This window comes from Pongo abelii, chromosome 20 (assembly GCF_028885655.2).
Source record: "Pongo abelii isolate AG06213 chromosome 20, NHGRI_mPonAbe1-v2.0_pri, whole genome shotgun sequence".
NCBI classification, from domain to species: Eukaryota; Metazoa; Chordata; class Mammalia; order Primates; family Hominidae; genus Pongo; species Pongo abelii.
The window spans coordinates 39,823,878-39,846,351 of NC_072005.2; the positions used below are offsets into that span (position 1 = coordinate 39,823,878).

The window sequence follows — 22,474 nt, forward strand, 5'->3', positions numbered from 1 at the left end:
TTATTGGCAGGATGACCCATCTGCAATGGATTTTGTCACCTCTGCTGCAAACCTCAGGATGCATATTTTCAGTATGAATATGAAGAGTAGATTTGATATCAAATGTAAGTTATTTGTACTAAAGTTGTATCACTAAAACCTTGAAGTTGTTTTTTTAAACAGTGAAACATACTCATCCTGTTTTATTTTTTCCCCAGCAATGGCAGGGAACATTATTCCTGCCATTGCTACTACTAATGCAGTGATTGCTGGGTTGATAGTGTTGGAAGGATTGAAGATTTTATCAGGAAAAACAGACCAGTGCAGAACAGTGAGTATTTCTGGTTGCATTTTTATGCAACCCCCCTTAAAAAATCATTAATAAAAAGTACATTAAACAGATAATCTTTAAAATGAAAACAATAAAATTGGTTTAAAGCAATGGAAAAGTGATTTTTCTAGTTACCAAGTGAGTGTGTGTTTAAGCTTCCTGAAAATTGCAACAAAAAGGGAAAATTAAGAAGTTGCTTTTGCTTCTAACATTTCCAATTTTACTGAATTCTTGGAAGAATTCATTGTGCGGTCCTTATACTAAGATGTTTCAACTGTTTTTCAATTCTGAGAGTGCTATATGGGTTTTAAAATTTGCTTGGTCATTTTATAGTCCCCTGTTCAGTCATTCTCCTGTTGAGTCATTCTTTTCAATTTTATTTTATAGTTTTTGATAATGTTAATGTCTGAGATCTTTATGGGTGAGTCTACTGTCATTTCTGCTATTTCTCATAGTGATTTGCTTGTGTGGTTTATGATTTTTTTAAAAACTGAATATGTATTAGAATTGTGTCTGGTAATTCTTTAGGGACCCATTGTAGATGTATTTCTTCAAAGAGCATTTGTGGTTATTATATTTGGGTGCTTGGGGCACTGCCAATACAGGACCACTTTTAAATTAGGATTTTCAGTACATATGTATTCAGACCAAAAACCAGCACGTGCCCTATGTTATTGTCAATGAATTATGTGGGAAGATACTCCTCCCCCTCCACTAAGCACCAAGTTTAAGATCATTTTTCTGGAGAAAGTATTTTGCCCCTGTCTTTTCAGGTCCTTGCTTTGTGTAAGGGTCTCCTATTTTAAGAGTTCCTACCTTAGTGGTGGGTGGGGTAGGTGCATCTCTTAAGACTAATACTACTTGGATGTTCTCTTTGGATTCCTTCCTTCGATGTTGTGTCTGCAGACACTTTGCTTTCTTACCAGCTCAAGAAGGCTTCCTAGGAAATACTAGCCAATACTTTGACTGTTGTTTAGGTTCTCCTTTTTATTGTTGAAATAAAAAGACCTGTTTACCTTCAGAAATTTCAAAAAATATCTAGTTTGCAATGGTACTGTTATTTTGCGGTGTCATTGATGCACACTTACTTTTTTTTTTCTTTTGAGACGGAGTCTAGCTCTGTTGTCCAGGCTGGAGTGCAGTGGCACAATCTTGGCTCACTGCAACCTCCGCCTCCCAGGATCAAGCGATTCTCCTGTCTCAGCCTCCTGAGTAGCTGGGATTACAGGTGCACGCGACCACGCCGGCTCATTTTTGTATTTTTAGTAGAGACGGGGTTTCACTATGTTGGTTAGGCTGGTCTCGAACCCCTGACCTCATGATCCGCCCACCTCGGCCTCCCAAAGTGCTGGGATTACAGGCATACAGGCATGAGCCACTGCGCCCGACCTTTTTTTTTTTAAAAACTGACGGGGTCTTGCTATGTTGTCCAGGTTGGTCCTAAATTCCTGGGCTCAAGCAGTCCTCCCACCTTGGCCTCCCAAAGTGCTGGGATTACAGGTGTGAGCCACTGCACCTGGCCCGATGCACTCTTTTTTTCCTTTTCTTTTTTGAGGTGGAATCTTGCTCTCACCCAGGCTGGAGTACAGTGATGTGATCTCCGCTTTCTGCAACCTCCACCTGCTGGGTTCTAGCGATTCTCCTGCCTCATCCTCTTGAGTAGCTGGGATTACTGGCACATGCCACCACATCTGGCTAATTTTTGTATTTTTAGTAGAGACAGTGTTTCACCATGTTGCCCAGGTTGGTCTCAAACTCCTGGCCTGAAGTGATCCGCCCTCCTCAGCCTCCCAGAGTGCTGGGATTTCAGGCGTGAGCTGCTGCGCCCAGCCTCAATTCACTCTTAAAATATGTTATTTTCATGAAATTTCAGTTTGAAGGAACAGAATCAGATTGCCCAGTCTGCCATCTTGATTTAGTTTTCTATTTAAACTTTTATTGTATATGTTATATTTTTAATTTCTAAGAACTTTATTTTTTGGTATCTTTTTTTTGAGATGGAGTCTTGCTCTGTCACCCAGGCTAGAGTGCAGTGGCCTGATCTCAGCTCACTGCAACCTCCACCTCCCAAGTTGAAGCGATTCTCCTGCCTCAGCCTCTGCAGTAGCTGGGATTACAGGCGGGCACCACCACGCCGGGCTAACTTTTGTAGTTTTAGGAGAGACAGGGTTTTACCATGTTAGCCAGGCTGGTTGCAAACTCCTGACCTCAGGTGATCTGCCCGCCTTGGCCTCACAAAGTGCTAGAATTACAGGAGTGAGCTGCCACTCCTGGCCGATACCCAGTTTTTAAATTATTTTTTAATTTTTCTTTATAGCAGCCTGAAGCTGTGGTATCCCTTTGAGCTCACCAACAGTACTAATTACTGAACTTATTAAAGTGTCTATTATTTCCCATCACATCCTTCTGGTTTCTTTGCCTGCTTAGCTCCATGCCACTCTTGGACTATTAGCAGTAATATATCTGGCCGGGCACGATGGCTCACACATGTAATCCCAGCTCTTTGGGAGGCCGAGGTGGGCGGATCACCTGAGGTTGGGAGTTCGAGACTAGCCTGATTAACGTGGAGAAACCCGGTCTCTACTAAAAAAAAAAAAAAAAATTAAAAAAAAAATATATATATATATATACACACACACATAAAATTAGCTGGGTATGGTGGTGCATGTTTGTAATCCCAGCTACTCAGGAGGCTGAGGCAGGAGAATCACTTGAACCTGGGAGGCGGAAGTTGCGTTCAGCCGAGATCGCTCCATTACACTCCAGCCTGGGCAACAAGAGCGAAACTCTGCCTCAAAAAAAGAAAAAAAAAAAAAAAGAAAAAAAATAGTGATATATCTGGATTTCATTTCTTTACATTTGCAAATGAATTCCAGCCTGGATTAATGTTAGCCCAGGTATTAATAGTGGTAGCAATTGCTTTTATTATTGTCAGTTTCCCTTAGCACACTTACCTTCCCGGTGAAGCCCAAAATCAAATGAATCTTTCTCCCTCTGTAGCCTGCTTGGCCTGGGCAGTTTTCTTCTAGCCCTTCCACCTACCAGTATTCATTGTACGGAGAAGCTATTTTACAGAGGAGGGCTTTAGTGTCTCTTGAGGGATTTAGTTCTGTATTCTCAGGGGAATCCATAGAGTACTCCTTTAGAATTCATTCCTCTTAGCAGACTCAACACTGCATTGTAGTCACAAGATAAAGATTTGTGTCTCAGCTTCTTGTCTTCTGACATTTGTTGTTTCTGTTGGATCTTGCTAGTGTTTTCTAAACTTTAGTAGAAGCAGGAGCTTGGAGCTTTTCTTAATTTCAGTGTAATTTGTATATTTGCCTTGGTTCTTAATTTTTTTTTGTTTAGTATTAGAGAAATGGTAAATAGGTACACATACTGCCAGAAATACATTTTTTTCCCTCATTATATAAATGTTGTTATAATCAGAAAATTTGGGAAGGCAGTGACGTTGATTCTAGACATCTGTGAAAGGCACTACTGTTAACTGGAGAAATTAATGTGTTGGTCTTGTCAGGAGATTGCTTGGTTGATAAGAATAGCCTCAGGGAGGGACAGCAGCTGGTGATACAATGATGGCACCACAGATGAACATGCCTGTGCCCTTACTCTTGCCAAATTAGGTTGCAGAAGAACGTGGTCTTATATAATACAAGGAGATGTCTTTTCAGCAAGCCTAGCAAGCCTAGCCTTTAGCTGATTAGAAAAGAAGGTTGAAAAACCAGGCTCCTAAAAAGGTCATGATTTTCCTGATCCATTTTGCCATCTGGAAGGGAATTTTTAAGTCATTTTTTATTGGATATCTGGTAAACGAGATTTTAGATTGTATGGTGTATAAAATTATAGCACACGTTTCTGATTTCTGCCTGTTATTTCTCCTCCAAAGATTTTTTTGAATAAACAACCAAACCCAAGAAAGAAGCTTCTTGTGCCTTGTGCACTGGATCCTCCCAACCCCAATTGTTACGTATGTGCCAGCAAGCCAGAGGTGACTGTGCGGCTGAATGTCCATAAAGTGACTGTTCTCACCTTACAAGACAAGGTCAGTGCAAGGCCTGGGTCTCTTTTCCTTTTGCTTTTACAGTATTACTGTGATAACAAGCAAACACTAGCTGGTGACTCTGAAAAGGTCCAACTGCAGAGATGTGTTGCTGTGATTTACTGGGTTATTTTGCCTTCTGGATTCCTGCAGGCTTTTCTGTCTGTGGTTCCAGAATAAGTGCCTCACATTCCCAGAACGGAGTAGGAGTATTTGACTGGAATCTGCAGCACAGTGGGGGCACAGTATCACAGCAAGCAGAGGACTTCTTTGCTCTTTGCTTCCCAGGCAGTGGGTAAATTCTGTATTTTTTGACAAATAACAGGTATCCTTGAATGGTCCTCACTATGGCAGTGAGCAGATAAGTATTTGCATGCAGTGCAAAGTTTGCATTTCCAGTAGAGCAAAGCCCCAGTTACCAGCTTTGTATTAAAGGGTATAAGTAACTTGCAGAGTTTTGGTTTCTCTGCATGTTGGACAGTGCCCACTCCCAGGAAATTAGGGGGCTTTTGTTATTTCTGAGGTCTGAGTTGAGGCTAAGTGGTGGTACACACTTATCTAATATGACCTGATGCTGGTATGGTAAGTTAGTCCCTGAGGACATAGGGCATTTGCACACCTGGATTCACCTCTGGAGCTGAAGTGAGGGAAGAAATGGGGATTTAGGACATGGTCTGGTCCTTAAGTTCCTGTTAAATTGGCTAGATTTGTGTATTAGGGGAGGTTTTCTTTTTTTATGACCTGAAAGTGTCACTTTCCACTTTGGGATCACTTCCTATTGTTCTCTGGTTGTGACCATCATAATGCTACATATTTACACGCCTCTTGAGAGAGGAGGAAGTGGCCCTTCTCAAATAGCAGTGCTGCCTGATAGGGAATGGCCTTTCTTCCAGAAACTGGTTAGGCAGGACGGATTGATTTGAGCTTATGTTTTGGTCAAGGAAGTGGCAGGTACAGCAGTGGGTGGTTGCCCCAGTTTCTTTTCTAGGAAATAATTATCTTTGGTACCTCTTGATTCTTGAGCTTAAAGGTTATTCCTCTATTTGTAGGATTCTTAGACCTATAGAGAGTTCCTCCTTTCTTTTTTCCTTCTTTCTTTTTTAGGAGCTGGTAGGATTTAACAGAATATTATCACTTCTCTAAATGCAGGGAACGGGGAGACTTATCTGAGAGTCAGGTTAATGAGAAATGATTCCATCTATCAAACCCCTGCCATTACAGGGTTGGCACAGAGACTGAAATGAAATATGTCAAGTGTGTGTAGCTCACTACCTAATCTGCAGGGAAAGACAAAGTAGCAAGCGCCAGCCAGGGAGTTCCTAGTCCCCTGTTGGGATGAAGTTGGATCTGATCTGCGTCAGTGGTCAGATGTGGGGATGGAATTCAGGTGAATCCCCATGGCTTTCCTGCTTGCTCTAAGGGATCTTGAAGAGTGACTTCGTCGGTTTCCAATAAATAGAAGGGGAAAGTAAGAGCCTTTATAGAAGTCTAGGATTTCTTATGATCTTTAATTACCTACGTTAATATTTTGAATCTTTTTTTTTTTTTTTTTTTTTTTTTTTTTTTTTTTTTTTTTGTAGATAGTGAAAGAAAAATTTGCTATGGTAGCACCAGATGTCCAAATTGAAGATGGGAAAGGAACAATCCTAATATCTTCTGAAGAGGGAGAGACGGAAGGTATCATACATTGTATTTATTCACTCCTCTCATTGAGGAGACTGCTTGAAGAGTGCACATTAGTTGATTCATTTACTGTATGTGATACTCAGTATTACAGAGAGTGGCAGTGTTTGGTCATGGAGGTGCTCTTTCAAGGTGACATTGCTGGGGGTCATCACACTTCCAAGGAACCTCCTTGCCGGTATCATGGATCCTGGGAGCTAACCTTGTGATGAGAAGACTGTTCTGTCTGTCATATCACAGTGGGGAGGGTTCTAAGGCATTTGGAGATTTTTCTCCAAGAGTGGGGAAGCCTTGGTAGCCTGTTCCTACTATGTAGCAGAAAGATTATTGAAATTCAGTGCCCGGTTTTGGCTTTCTGATCTTTCCTTTCAAAAGTTCAAGCAGTTCATCCCTTTTGCTAACACATTTGCTATACAAGGTACAATACATTTGATTCTGTTGAAGCTTTCATAGTAAGGATTGCATCATAGTTATTCCTCCTTCAGACTGTACTCGTTGATCCCATACCTCCTTGGTCACTTTTGCAGCTCATTTCTTGAGTTGCTGTTCTCGTTTTTCCATGTCCCAGTTTTTGCCAGTGTACTGTTATTTTCAAAGGTTCTAGGCCCTGTGTTTTCCCTGTATATTGACTTAATTCATACCTATTTGTCCATTGGTCATTTATTCATACTTTGTGAGGTCCTGATGGCGATTCAGATGTTAAGCCTTCTTTAAATTCAGGTTTAGTGTCAGGGTTCTTCTTGGTTGTAGTTGCTTGTTGAGAAATTGTTTGGGCTATTAGGTCATGTGTAATTGGAGGCCATGTTTTGGCTGTGTGGTGCTCTATTTTAGGAGTCTACTTGAGTATTCAAGCCTCATTCTAGCCAGCTGACTTTTAAAAAAATGTTTGTTTGTGATTATTTGCTGTCCGTTAGTTGTAGCCAGCTCTTTCAAATGCTAGCTTAAAAATGGAAACTGGCCAGGAATCTCAGTGGCTTCAGCGTGACCCTTCTGTACGGAATACATGTGGTATGGAGGGTGAGACAGCACTTACCAGAATATGTGTGGAGTCCTGTATGACAGGCATAGTTTTGGGTGTTCATAAGTCAAGGATGAATAAGACAACAGACCTTGGCTTGAAGCGCCTTGCAACCTGGAAGGAGAAGGGAGATTGTCAACAGCTGGATTCAGCATAGTCCAAGGAAAACTGTAGAAAGAGTGTGTACACAGTACGAATCTAAGGAAAGTATATTCAGCTTTGTGAAAGGGAGGGGAAGTAATAGGAGAGGGAGTACTCTTGGGTCAGTGTTTGAAGTAGTAAGGACTCCCTGGACAAAGAAGAGAGCATTTAGACAGAATGAACATCTGTCTACAAAGGTGTGAACTTGTGAAACAACCTAAACTGCCTTGGAGTGGCCCATTATTTGGTTTCACTGGAAGTTGGGGTGTTGAGGGGTTGGCAGCAGTGGTGAGGTTGAAGTCTTGTCGTATGTGCAGTGTGTGTCTTCCTCCTCTCCCTTGACCCCTGCCCTCCAGAGGAAGGGGCAGTATTTCACTGCCACCTGCCACCAGGGTTTCAACAGGGGAGTAGCAGGGAGCTAGTTAGGGAGGAGGGGATTGAGGGATTTTTACTAAGGCAGAGGCAGGTGATAGATTTGAGATTTTCAAAGTCAGAACTTGGAGCCCAATTGAGGAATAGCATTACAGTGTTAGCAGCGTTGTTAGGCGAGCACAAGACTTCACAGGTGATGCTAATTCACCAAAATGTGAACCCACATTAACTGGTTTTCCTTTTGAATGTGATGGTTCCAAGAGGTTTGCAGTCAGTGGAGATGTGTGAAAGCGCTTGGAGGTGGAAATCTGGGTAAGAATGCCAAGGGCATTCCTGGTAGATTAAAATGGTAAAGCAAGCAACAGATCTGGAAAAGAACTAGGAGAAACTGTTAGTATTTTCTGGGTGTCAACGTAGGGAAGGCCTTTGTAAGCATTTTCCTTATAAACAATGAAATAAATGTTAAAAAGCCAAAAAAAAGGGGGGGGGATTGAAAATTGAGATTATATAGAAAATTGGGCTTGGTGCACTGGGTCACAACTCTAATCCTAGCACTTTGAGGGGCCGAGGCGGGCAGATCACTTGAGGCCAGGAGTTTGAGACCAGCCTGGCCAACATGGCAAAACCTCATCTCTTGTAAAAATACAAAAATTAGGCCGGGTGTTGTAGCTGTAATGCCAGCACTTTGGGAGGCCGAGGTGGGTGGATCACCTGAGGTCAGGAGTTGGAGACCAGCTTGGCCAATATGGCGAAACCCTGTCTCTACTAAAAATACAAAAATTAGCCAGGCATGGTGGGGGGGTGCATTTAATCCCAGCTATTTGGGAGGCTAAGGCAGGAGAATCGCCTGAACCTGGGAGGTGGAGGTTGCAGTGAGCCAAGATGGTGCCACTGCACTCCAGCCTGGACAGCAGAGTGAGACTCTGTCTCAAAAAAAAAAAAAAAGAAAGAAAGAAAGAAAATTAGGCATGGTGGTGCACACCTGTAGTCCCAGCTATTCTGGAGGCTGAGGTAGGAAGACTGCTCAAGTCTGGGATGCACTCTGGCCTGCGTGACACAGTGAGACCCTGTCTTAAAAAAAAAAATTGATTTGAATGGGGGAAAAGTTTTCAGAATTTCTCAGTTTGGTCCCCTTGAAGTAGTTTCGGTAGTTAAGTGTTTTAAGACTGAATTCCCAGTGTTTTAATGTTTTAGGGTGCTAGGGCCTCCATAACAAATACCACAACCCAGGTGGCTTAAACAACAGAAATTTACATTCTCACAGTTCTGGAGGCTGGAAGACCAAGATGAACGTGCTGGCAGGTTTGTTTTATTTTAAAACCTCTCTCATGTGCTTGCAGATAGCTGCCTTTCTGTTGTGTTACATAGCCTTTCCTCTAGGGGTGCACATCCCTGATGTCTCTGTCAAGATTTTGGGATTGATCGATTGATTGACTGGAGACAGAGTCCTAAAAATTTTTTTTGCTGCTCTGTTGCCTAGCAGGCTGGAGTGCAGTGGTGCAATCACACGCCTCGCTGTGTGACTCCTGGGCTTCAGGAATCAATCCTGCCCTGGCCTCCCAAAGTGCTGAGATTATAGATGTGAGCCACTGTGCCTGCCTTCCTCCTCCTATAAGGACATCAGTCAGATCAGATTAGAGCCCACCCTACTTGCCCCATTTAAATTTAATCATTCCTTTAAAAAGTCCTATCTCCAAATACAATCAGATCTCTGAGATACTGGGGATTAGGGTTTCAACCTTTGGATTTTGGTGAACGGGACACAATTCAGCTCATAACAGAGGTTTAGCTTTTTAAAAAATGAATCTGACTGCTCTATGAAGATGTAACTGAAGTATCTAAATTATTCACGTTTCCTAGCTAATAATCACAAGAAGTTGTCAGAATTTGGAATTAGAAATGGCAGCCGGCTTCAAGCAGATGACTTCCTCCAAGACTATACTTTATTGATCAACATCCTTCATAGGTAAGAGCTATTAATATTTTAATTATAAGAAATTATTTGAATATATAAACTTTAGACAAAATGGAGGAAAAGTGTTTTCTTATCCTTAAACCCTGCTGTTCATTTGAAACTGTATAGTATATTTGGTCGAGTTGGTCACTGAGTTCCGTGATGTTTGACCTACAGAAAAATTTGAGGATTCAGAAATTGGCGGGGTGTGGTGGCTCATACCTGTAATCCCAGCACTTTGGGAGGCCGAGGCAGGTGGATCACCTGAGGTCAGGAGTTCGAGACCAACCTGGCCAACATGGTGAAACCCCGTCTCTGCTAAAAATGCAAAAATTAGCCGGGCATAGTGGCAGGTGCCTGTAGTCCCAGCTACTTGGGAGGCTAAGGTAGGAGAATCCCTTGAAAACCCGGGAGGTGGAGGTTGCAGTGAGCCGGGATCGCGCCATTGCATTCCAACCTGGGCGACAGAGTGAGACTCCAACTTAAAAAAAAAAAAGAAACCCAGAAATAAAAGAAATAAGCAAGAAATATTTGAGAGTAACTGTCATCAGTGGTGGCTGATCAGAAGGACCTAGAGTCCAGGTGTTTGAATAGTTTAAACAGGCAAATTCATTGTAGTAATTGAACTGGAATGAAACTATTAATTATTTTTCAAGGTTCTCTAGAAAAAAATATTTCTCCCATAAAACAAATCATTTCGTTTGTGATTTTGTGGCAATAACAAAAGAATATTGGGAATTGTCTGTACTGGCTGGGCGTGGTGGCTCACACCTGTAATCCCAGCATTTTGGGAGGTCGAGGCGGGTGGATCACCTGAGGTCAGGAGTTTGAGACCAGCCTGGCCAAAGGCTGGTGGTGGCGCACGCCTGTAATCCCAGAAACTTAGGAGGCAGAGGTTGCAGTGAGCCAAGATTGCGCCATTGCACTCCAGGCTGGGTGACAAGAGCAAAACTCCATCTCAAAAAAAAAAAAGAATTGTCTGTACAGATTCCTGAGTCTATAGCACAGTAGACATGGCCCCCTACTCTGATATATTCATGTGTTGACCAGGGTGCATTTTTGCTCATGCTCATTGACATGGTGGAACTGTGCCTGACTTGAGATTTTTGGGTAGCATCTAACAAACATAAAGGGTTTAGTGGTGCTGCCACCTGCGTCCAGTTATTTTGTCAATATTTTCATGAGTATACAAACATGCATAGTGTTGGTGTGGTTATTTGGAGAGAACTACATTTCAGACTTTGTTTATAAAAAGCATAAAATGACAGGAAGGAGGCCAGGTGCGATGGCTCATGTCTGTGATCCCAGCACTTTGGGAGGCTGAGGCGGGTGGATCATGAGGTCAGGAGTTCAAGACCAGCCTGACCAACATGGTGAAACCCCGTCTCTACTAAAAATACAAAAATTAGCTGGGTGTGGTGGCACGTGCCTGCAATCCCAGCTACTCAGGAGGCTGAGGCGGGAGAATTGTTTGAACCGGGGAGCCGAGTTTGCAGTGAGCCGAGATTGCGCCATTGCACTCCAGCCTGGGCGACAGAGGGAGACTCCGTGTCAGAAAAATAAAAAAAATAAAAAATAAATGACAGGAAGGACTGAATGTGAGTTATTAGTAAGTAGTGTATTTCAGAGTTACATAATGGAGTCAAAGTGGTCCTGCTTCAGTTGGACACTAGTCAGATGTAAGTGGCATGCTTCTTTTCACTTGTGAAAGAAAAGACAGTGGAAGGACATGTACAATAAAGTGGAAATAACACATGGTATCTAAAAGAAGGCATAATTAGGGTTTTTAATCATATTTTTTAGCTCTCTGGGAACAGAACCCCACCCCTTAAAACATGTGTGTCTTTTGTTTGACTTACATGTTTTTGGGAGTTCATATACAGAAGCATGGTGTAGCTTGTAAAGATGGGGGGACCCAGAAATCATGTAGTTCTGCACATAAGACACCACATTACTATAGTTAAGATCACATTGTAGGCTGGGCGCGGCAGCTCACACCTGTAATCCCAGCACTTTGGGAGGCTGAGGCGGGCGGATCACAGGCTCAGGATTTCAAGACCAGCCTAGCCAATATGGTGAAACCCTGTCTCTACTAAAAATACAAAAAAAGTTAGCTGGGCGTGGTGGCACGCCTGTAGTCCCAGCTGCTTGGGAGGCTGAGGCAGAAGAATAGCTTGAACCTGGGAGGCAGAGGTTGCAGTGAACCGAGATCACGCTACTGCACTTTAGCCTGGGTAACAGAGTGAGACTCCGTCTCAAAAAAACAAACAAACAAAAAAAATAGAAAAAAAGAAAAAGATCACATTGTAAATGGAGGATGTAGTAACCTTTTTTTGGCATAGTAGCTGAAGAAATAATGTCTAAGAGTTGCTTTAGGCCACCAAGTTTTGGACCCAGTTTTATGCTTTAGCAATAAAAGTTATTTACTGTTTTAAAGAAACAAAAAACCAAAACCTTGCCCTGATTTGAAAGTGCATGTAGAGTTTTTGATTATCACAGAAATTTGTTGTGTACCGTCTTTTTTATTGTTAAGTTTAGCGTTTTGAAAATTAGAATCCAAGGTGGGTATGGTTGGCTCGCTCCTGTTATCCCAGCACTTTAGGAGACCAAGGTGGGAGGATGGCTTGAGCCCAGGATTTCAAGACCAGCCTGGGCAACATTACGAGACCCTATCTCTAATTTTTTTTTTAAATAAAAATTAAAAAAAAAAAATTAGAATCCACATATTTGGTGTGTACATGGTGTATGCTTTGAGGAACAACAGGATTTCTCTGGTGCTCCTTTGCTTTGTAAATAGTCATAGCAGTGACCTGTGTGATTCTCCTACAGTGAAGACCTAGGAAAGGATGTTGAATTTGAAGTTGTTGGTGATGCCCCGGAAAAAGTGGGGCCCAAACAAGCTGAAGATGCTGCCAAAAGCATAACCAATGGCAGTGATGATGGAGCTCAGCCCTCCACCTCTACAGGTGAGTATGGCCCCAGCCAGCAGGTTGTTAAATACTCACCAAGCAGGAGTAAAAACAAACTGATTATTAGGAACATTGACCATAAATCCATAAAACGACTAGAGGTGTGTATTGGTTTGGTATTGATTGTTGTAATGGAGCTTTGAATTTATGAACCATGAAGACATTTAAGGCTGGGTGTGGTGGCTTACACGTGTAATCCCAGCACTTTGAGAGGCCAAGATGGGAGTATTACTTGAGGCCAGGAGTTGGAGAACAGCCTGGGCAACACAATGAGAGACCCCCATCTCTACAAAAAAAAAAATTAACCAGGCATGGTAGCGTGTACCTGTAGTCTCAGCTACTCAGGAGGCTGAAGTGGTTCACTTGAACCCAGGAGTTCAACACTGCAGTGAGTCATGATCGCACCACTGCACTGCAGCCTGGGCAACAGCAAACAGCAAGACCATGTCTCAAAAAAAAAAAAAAGTCATTTAAGACCAGGCATGGTGGCTCACACCTGTAATCCCAACGCTTTGGGAGGCCGAGGCGGGCAGATCGCCTGAGCTCAGGAGTTCGACACTAACCTGGGCAACACAGTGAAACCCCATCTGTACTAACAATACAAAAAATTAGCCGGGCGTGGCAGCATACGTCTGTAGTCCCAGCTACTCGGGAGGCTGAGGCAGGAGGCGGAGGTTGCAGTGAGCTGGGATCGCGCCACTGCACTCCATCCAGCCTGGGTGACAGAGCGAAACTTCCAGCTCAAAACAAACAAAAAGTCATTTAAGACTGAGGGAAATTCTTATGGAAATTTCTTACAGAAAATAGGAACACTTTGTTATTTTTTGTTAATTGTTTTTTACAGTTTGAAATAATAGTTTACTAGTGCACAAAGTCAGCCTATGTAGTAGCAGGTTGGGGTTTTGTCTGCTTAAGGAGCAATAAATCCATGCATCTAACTATTTTGAGTGAACAGGTGCTTGTTAAGTATGGAATTTAGGCATGTTAGAGTTTCCTTGTCACCAATATGACTTGGGTATAGTCCTTTCCCCTGGATTTTCAGTGCTAGTGCTTGGTATTTTTCCAAATAACTGATTCTTTACTGTATTCTGATTTGAATATTTACTCCTCTCCCTTTCTTCCTTTAATTAGGAAACTAAAGGTTACCAAAATTTTACTTCTTTGTTTTCATTTCTTTGACCCTATGTCTGTAGCATTCTTTGGAATATGCTTACTCTTGGCTCTAATGTTCTCTTGAGAATTTTGGAGACGAACATTCATATTATGGCCTGGGTCATTGGTTTATAACCTGTTTTTTTCCCCTTACTGAAATTAGAAAGGTCCATCATCCTCCTTTGAGGAAGACACTATTTGGTAGATTTTCCAGAATCACAATTTGAAATGTACATTTATTGATTCTCTACTGTGGGTAGGTTTCCAAGTTTACAGCCATGAGTAAGATAGGTATTCTGCCTTTGATTTTGTTGGACGAGGAGATAAAACCACCTTTAGTATCAGTTCTGCATTGGGGATGGTTCCTGGCTTCATCCCCTGCTACCATGTAAGCTTGGGAAGTCATTCACTGAGTTTCCTTTCCTGGAAAGCAGATAATCATGTGATCTTCTTTATAGGGTTGTGATGATTAAATGAGTTGTCATATGCACAGTGCTCAGAACAGTTCCTGGCACATTGTAAGTGCTGTATTGTTGTTATTGTTACCACTACCACCATTATTAGAATATGTACCCTCTGCTTTTCTGTTGGAGAATGTAGAGGTAGAATCAAGGATGTGTAATGAGTCCTTTGAGTTACATAATGCTTGTCACAATTTTTTGTTTTGATTAGAAAATAAATAGGTTCTTATCATATAAAACATTTAAAACAGTATGGAAATACGTAATGTGTAAAGTGAAAATGCAGCCATTCTTAAGTTTGGTGTATATTAGAAGAGTCAGCTTTCAATTATAGAAAATACTGGTGAGCACAGGTAACTCCCACGCTTTTACCCATTTTCTTTTTTCCTTTTTTCTGAAATAAGCTCAAGAGCAAGATGACGTTCTCATAGTTGATTCAGATGAAGAAGATTCTTCAAATAATGCCGACGTCAGTGAAGAAGAGAGAAGCCGCAAGAGAAAATTAGATGAGAAAGAGAATCTCAGTGCAAAGAGGTCACGTATAGAACAGAAGGAAGAGCTTGATGATGTCATAGCATTAGATTGAACAGAAATGCCTCTAAACAGAACCTTCTTACTATTTAGTTTATCTGGGCGGAACCAGATTGTTATGTCCTTTGTTCCAAAGGGAAAAAATTGACACCAGTGACTTGAAAATGATTCTGCTCCCTTTGAAAGCATTCATTTTGCTAGAACTGTTAGACACATTGCAGTATGCTGTATTGAAAGTAGGAATATAGTTTTAAAAACCCTTTGAACAAAGTGTGTGCATAACCAGTCATGAGATAAAACAACACAATGCATGTTGCCTTTTTAATGTAAATACCCTTAGGTATCATTAATAGTTTCAAAATATTGTGGTTTAGTAAAGTTGATACCTGGTTATAAATATTATGCCTTTATTTTTGGCTAGAAGAAGAATTATTTTTAGCCTAGATCTAACCATTTTCATACTCTTAACTGATTGAAACAGATTCAAAGTATCAAGTGCTATGCATTGAAACTTGTTTTTAAATGTTAAATGGCACTATGTATATTAATGTAAAACAATGTTAATTTACTCAAGTTTTCAGTTTATACTGCCTGGTATGTCTGTGTAAGAAGCCAATTTTTGTGTATTGTTACAGTTTCAGGTTATTTATATTCGATGTTTTGTAAAACTCAAATAACGACTATACTTATGGACCAAATAAATGGCATCTGCATTCTTGTTACACATGCCTGCACAGTTTCTGTTTCTGCTGCCTTATATCTACTGCAGGAATGCCAAATTCTTTCCATTAAAAAAAGAACTCGGCCGGGCACGGTGGCTCATGCCTGTAATCCCAGCACTTCGGAAGGCTGAGGCAGGTGGATCACCTGAGGTCAGTAGTTCAAGACTAACCTGGCCAACATGGTGAAACCCCATCTTTACTAAAAAAAAAAAAAAAAAAAAATATATATATATATATATATATATATATATATTAGCCGGGCCTCGTGGCAGGCACCTGTAATTCCAGCTACTCAGGAGGCTAAGGCAGGAGAATTGCTTGAACGCGGGAGGCAGAGGTTGCAGTGAGCCAAGATTGTGCTATTGCACTCCAGCCAGGGCGATGAGTGAAGCTCCATCTCAAAAAAGGTTCAGAAGATCTCCACTGTTTGCCAAAGACGAGTACTTTCTTTTCTTTTTTCTTGGAGACTTCACATGTAGGAAGAGTACTTTGTAAAATAAAGCTCTTCCTGCGTGTGGTGGTGGTGCACATCTGTGTTTCAGCTACTCAGGAGGCTGAGGCAGGAGGATGGCTGGAGCCCAGAAGTTCAAGTCCAGCATGGGTAACATAGCAAGACCCTGTCTCTAAAAAATAAATAAAAGAAAGCTTTTAATGGCAGTGGGTTTTTTGTTCGTTTTTGAGATGAAGCCTCACACTGTCATCTGGCCTGGAGTGCAGTGGCACGATCCTGGCTCACTGCAACCTCCGCCTCCCGGGTTCAAGCGATTCTCCTGTCTCAGCCTCCCCCGTAGCTGGGATTACAGGCGCCCACCACCACGCTCAGCTAATTTTTTGTATTTTTAGTAGAGATGGGGTTTCACTATGTTGGCCAGGCTGGTCTCGAACTCCTGACCTCGTGATCCGCCCGCCTCAGCCTCCCAAAGTGCTGGGATTACAGGTGTGAGCCACCGCGCCTGGCCTAATGGCAGTGTTTTTAAAATTTGGATTGTCAGCAGTTGGCCGTTGTTGAGAAAGTGTGTGACTTTGCCCAAGCCTAGTAACTTGGAGCCTTGGATTTGAGATGCTGGAGAGGGAGTCCTTCCTCCTTTCTGCAGTGTTTGTCTGGGTTGTCCCCTAGTTTACCAAAGTCCATTTTGAATGTACCATCCCCAGCCCAACTCCAGCCTACAGGTAGTGCCAGACCGCCAGTAGGTGGAGTAGCACTGTCTTCCTGGTGCCGGACCTCAGAGGGCTTTGCCTCTTAGGGTACTCTTATCACTCAGAGATGGGCCTTGAGTTTTCAGAGAACAGAAACCTATTAAGCTGTTTCCCCTATTGTATTCATGTGCCCTTTGTGTTTCTGGCAATAATTTCTTTTATATTTCAACTAAATTTTAAATTTCTAATTCATGTATTGTTCTACTTTGTGTAATTTGTACTGTACCATTCAGCTTATTAACCATTACTCCTTGTTTTCCACCATTTGTAAATTCAGCATGTAATCAGAGCTTTCAGAAAAACCATGTTGAAGACTGGGTGTGGTGGCTCACACCCATAAGCCTAGCACTTTGAGAGGCTGAGGCAGGAGGATCGTTTGAGCCCAGGAGTTCGAGACCAGCCTGGGCAACATGGCAAAACCCCATTTCTACAAAAAATACAAAAAGTAGCTGAGCGTGGTGGCACTTGCCTATAGCCCCAGCTATTTGGAAGGCTGATGGAGGAGGATCGCTTGAGCCTGGGAAGCGGGGTTTTCAGTGAGCAAAGATTGTACCCCTGTACTTCAGATTGGGTGACAGAATGAGACCCTGTCTCTGAAAAGAAAAAAAAGTCAGGTTGACTAAGACTCAGCCTTCTGGAGCCCCAGAGTGGAGTGACTTTCACCTGTGAGCTTCATCTGCCTTTAGGTTTTTAGAAGGTGTTTAATTTTCCTCCAGAAAATAATTGGAAACTTAACAGAAATATGTAATATAAAATGAAATATCTTAGGATGCCATCTCACTCTTCAAACTTTTTATTCTGAAAAGCTCTCCAGAAATTTGATTTTGAAATTCTGTCCATTCTTTACACATCATCCTGCCTGCCTTTATTTTTGCAGTGGTGCCGTCATACGTCACTGCAGCCTTGACCTCCTGGCTTCAAGCAATTCTCCCTCCCCAGCCTTCTAAGTCCCTGGAACTACAGGAGCTCACCACCATGCCCAGCTAATTTTTAAAACTTCTTTTGTGGAGACAGTGTCTCATGTTGCCCAGGCTTGTCTCCAACTCCTGGCCTCAAGCGATCCTCCCACCTCAGCCTTGCCAAGTACTGGGATTACAGGCCCTGAGCCGCGTGCCCTGTCCTCACCCTGCTTTGTAGACACAGTTAACAATGTGTTTCTGATATTTTGTGTATGTTCTTTTGTTCTTTCCTATTTGAATGTATAGCGCATGATGATAAGTGCCAGTTAGGTCTGCGGAGTTGTTTCTAATTTGGCAGACCAGTGTTTTTCATCTTTGCATTAACTATTACTACCTTTTTCAGCAGGTTTGTTAGGAAGGCAGGTCTGACTACTAGTTGCAGGGATCCTGTACAACTAGACAGTGAACCAAAGCATATCCAAGCTTTCCCCAAGTCCCTAGAGGGTGGAGACACTTCAGATCTTGTGTTGTATTCATGGTTTTTCCATGTAAATTGTCTCACCAGCTGGGAGCTGGGAGTAGGGCTTGCAAAGGGAGTTTCTTCAACAGCTTCTTTTCACCTCCAGCCTGAAATATGGTGTTGACAAACTGTCTTCCAGCCTCACTGGGAACAGTGTGGTGACAAGTTTACCTAGAGAATCCATTGTCCTAAAGACTAGTGGCTACTCAGCATGTGCCATGAGAGGTTCCAACATTTTAACCCATTAATGAGATAACTGACGAGGCAAAGATCACTGGATGCCAAAACCTTTCAGGTAAAAGGCTGCTGAGGAACAGAATTTTAGCACAACACTCAAATGTTGCTGCACAGGTCACTTGCAAAAGGAAAACATCAATCTTTATTTATTTTAGAGACGGGGTCTCGCTCTGTCCCCCAGGCTGGAGTGCAGTGACGTGATCACAGCTCACTGCAGCCTCGACTTCTCAGACTCAAGTGATCTTCCCACCTCAGCCCCCCCGAGTAGCTGGGACTACAGGTGTGAGCCACCACGCCTAACTAATTTGGAAAACACAAATCTTCACAATGGACAGATCTGACTGCTGCCACCATAATCAAGTGATCAAACCTAGTGTCACTTATGGGACGGCCTGATGTTTCTGTGCTTCCTAAGATGATACCAAGAACACAGCAGTATCTCACCAAGAAATTATTGACTGGAATCTAACCAAGCATCTAGACCTCCAGCTGACAGGAAATGGAGAGGGTAGAGGAACAAGTTAACATTCAGAAACAAATCAGGTGAGCAGAATATGTGTGATATTAACTGCCAGGGCTCTTCAGTAAGTGTCATTTCAAAAAAGGAAGGAGTAGGCATTCTGGGTTAAAAGACGTTTAAGAGACAACCCAATACACAATGTATGAATAATTTTTTTGCATCCTAGTTCAACAAAATAAATGACTATAACAATTCTTGTAACAATTGGAAATTTGAAAATGGAACGAATATAGGTAATATAGAATTGTTTTCTTCAGTACGATAATGTGATTGTAATTATGTTCTTCTTTTTAGTGTATCATGGGCAAAGCTTCAATACCAGCACCTTTTTTATTTGAGACGGAATCGCTCTGGTGTCGAGGCTGGAGTAGAGTGGTATAATCATAGCTCAGTGCAGCCTCAAACTCCTGGGCTCAAGCGATCCTCCTCCCTCAGCCTCCCACGTAGCTGGGACTGCAGGTGTTACGCCACCACGCCTGGCTAATTTTTTCAATTTTTTGTAGAGGGGGTTTTGCTCTGTTGCCCAGGCTGGTCTCAAAGTCCTGGGCTCAAGCGATCTTCCCTCCTTGGCCTCCCCCAAAGTGCTGGGATTACAGTTGTGAGCCGCTGCACCTGTCTCAGACTATATGGGGAGGAAAACAGCAAAATTAACATTTATTGAACCTAGGTATTGTGTGTGTTTCATTGTACCATTCAGCTTTGAAAACTTTCATAATAGAAGTGAATATATATATATATGCACACACACACAAATGCATATGTACATACACAGGCAGTCTATTTTCCTTTTGTGCCTATTTGACTTTTCCAAGTTTTATATTGAGTATGTCCTATGATTAAAGTCAGAAAGACAATAAAGGTTATTAAACATATAAGGTGGAAAGAGAAAGTGCTAGTGGGATTCCAGGCTCAACACTGTTGAAGTCAGCTTTACCCATCCTTCTTGTTGCTAGGCTGTGACTTAGGAAGGATTCTCTTTCATTTGAGCCTCCAGAGAACTAAGCCAGGTGGTTCCCACCAGATAAATGGCCCACTCAGAGGCTGCCAGACAGCATTTAGTTGATGATAGATGTTCCTGAAAATTGTCCATCAGTGGCATACATGTCTGACGTGGACTTGGCCTACACCCAAGGAACATGGGCAAATGTAAGCCACTTACCAGCCTTTTGTAATACACAAAAAACAAAAATGTGGGCCAGGTGAGGTGGCCCATGCCTGTAATCCCAGCACTTTGGGAGGCCAAGGCAGATAGATCGCTTGAGGCCAGGAGTTCGAGACCCGTCTGGCCAACATGGTGAAACCTCATCTCTACTAAAAAAATAGAAAAATTAGCTGGGTGTGGTGGTGCACACCTGTAATCCCAGCTACTTGGGAGGCTGAGACATGTGAGTTGCTTGAACCCAGGAGGCAGAGGTTGCAGTCAGCTGAGATGGTGTCATTGCGCTCCAGCCTGGGTGACAGAGTGAGACTGTCTCAAAAAAATAAATACATGAATAAACAAAATGTGAAAAGTAAAGAAAACCCAAAAAGATCAGATAAGAAAAAATGTCAGCAGTTGTTTCTAGTCATTGTGACATGTAGAGGTAGGGAGGACCTCCTGTTTCTTTGCATTTTAAAGCAGTATTCCTGAGGTCTGTTTGACCATTTTGAGGGAGGATATATTTAGAGAAGTATTTTTATTTCACACTGGGAGCACATTATTTGCATTCTGCTCACAGAAGGAACATTTTCTTTTTCCTGCATCCAATTCAAAACACATTGCATCCAAAAGCTTATTTGAGAAATTTCAGAACTCAAACTAAAAAAATTAAAAATCAACAGTTGAGCTACAGGGCTACAACGCCACTGTGTAGTTTGGCTATGTTTTGAAGACAATTATCTCCTGGTAAAGTAACATTTTAGGAAGTTTTGCTAAATGTCTCTGACTCATGCCAGTTTTAAAAATTTTAAGTCTAGCAACAAGTGATGACTCACAGATCGGGGAAGATTCTGAGCAAAAGCTTTACCAGAACGTATAGCGTCTGAGAAGGTCCTCAGGCTTTGCACTTCAGAGTCTTTCAATGGTTTACTTTGGTTCTCAGATCAACCAATCTTAGGAAATTTAGGCACTGTGCAGACGATGTCATTCAGCCATTCTGTCAACACAAATTACATCCCTGCCCTGTGCAGTGTTGCACTCGGTGGAAAATGTTACCGCTGTTGCCAGCCTGGGTAGAAACCTTTGAAAGCACAATGAACTAAAGACTGGTGTGCGTGAAAACCCAACTCCTCATGTCATTTTGACAGCAGTAGGTGGTAAGTTGGAGATCTGAGTACCCACACCTTTTGTGCTGCCACACTGAGAGGCAGATGTCCCAGTTGGTTACAGCAGCAGCTTCCAGGAGGTTTGGAAGTCATAAACACCAACCTCATACTGAAAAGCATAATGCCAGGTTGGGCATGGTGGCTCATGCCTGTAATCCTAGCACCTTGGGAGGCTGAGGCAGGAGGGTCATCTGAGCCCAGGAGTTCAAGACCAGCCTGGGCAACATAGTGAGACCCTATCACTACAAAAAGTAAAAAATTAGCCAGGCATGGTGGCATGTGTGTGTGGTCCCAGCTACTTGAGAGGCTCAGGTGGGAGGATCACTTAAGCCAGGAAGTTGAGGCTGAGGTGTGATCACAGCACTGCAGCCTGGCCAAGAGAGTGAGACCCTGTCTCAAAAAATAATAATACCAAAAGCTCCATTAATCTGGGCATCCCCAAATAGGTCCTCACCATTGAGCTGTAGATTGGCTGGGGGTTTTTACCACGGTACAAAGTTTGGGCAGAAATTCCCATTCCTGCATGCATGGTAAGGCTTCAAGACAAGAAAAGAGGGCCTTTGCCAGATGCAGTGCTTTGCACCTGTAATCCCAGCACTTGGGGAGGTCAAGGCAGGAGGATTGCTTGAGTCCAGGAATTTGGGCAACATGGTGAAACCTCACTCTACGAAAAAAAAAAAAATACAAAAAAAATTAGTTTGGCATGGTGGCATGCGCCTGTAGTCCTAGCTAACCTGGAGGCTGAGGTGGGAGGATCACTGGAGACCAGGAGTTCGAAGCTGCAGTGAGCTGAGCCATGATCGCATTACTGCACTCCAGCCTGGATGACAGAGTGGGATCATGTTACAGACACACACACACACCAAACAGCAACAACAAAAAACAAAAACCCCCACGGAAACAGGAAGGAAGCAAGCTGCAAGTATCATGTCTTAGCCTTAATTCTTAGATTGGTTCCCCAATCTATCCAGGGCTTCAATGATCAATGCTTTGAATCTTCTTGCATCCTCAGAGAGGCCTAAAGGGGATAACAGGACCAGGAGAGATTGAAGTTAGACTCAATCTGGCAGAAAGAGTGGGGCCTCAGACAAGAGGGGATGGAAAAATTCCCTTGGGTGCCCAGCCTGGTATTACATTTTTGAGTATGAGGTTGGTTTCTATGACTCTTAGAGCTCCTGGAAGCTGCCTCTCAGCCTGGCAGCACACAGGGTGGGTGCTCAGAGAAGAGGGGATGGAAAAAGCCCTCCCAGTGGATAGGACAGAACGTGCATCTTGAGCCTGGTGCTGTGTGTGGGAGGAGTGGCCCCCAGGAGCTGAGCTGGAAAGGTGTGTGTGCTTCAGGAGAGAGACTGGTGCTGGAAATTCGACAAGGGTAAAAACTGTCATAGGCTAAGGAGAAAGAAGTATGGGTCCCAGAAACTTCATGTGGAATTTGGCTGCCA

General features: G+C 42.7%; 1 protein-coding gene across 2 annotated transcripts in view; it reads left to right on the forward strand.

Moving 5' to 3' along the window:
- The window catches only part of UBA2 (ubiquitin like modifier activating enzyme 2), a 41,302-nt gene extending 25,947 nt beyond the window's left edge, over nucleotides 1–15,355 (forward strand). For both annotated transcript variants that reach the window (XM_009232405.4, XM_024236964.3), the window contains 7 exons: nucleotides 11–104; nucleotides 198–310; nucleotides 4,200–4,355; nucleotides 5,933–6,029; nucleotides 9,427–9,532; nucleotides 12,350–12,486; nucleotides 14,507–15,355. In XM_009232405.4, the coding sequence (XP_009230680.3) occupies nucleotides 11–104; nucleotides 198–310; nucleotides 4,200–4,355; nucleotides 5,933–6,029; nucleotides 9,427–9,532; nucleotides 12,350–12,486; nucleotides 14,507–14,688 (885 nt within the window). In that variant the 3' untranslated portion in view covers nucleotides 14,689–15,355. The remainder of the gene's footprint in view (nucleotides 1–10; nucleotides 105–197; nucleotides 311–4,199; nucleotides 4,356–5,932; nucleotides 6,030–9,426; nucleotides 9,533–12,349; nucleotides 12,487–14,506) is intronic.
- The last annotated feature ends 7,119 nt before the right edge of the window (nucleotides 15,356–22,474 follow it).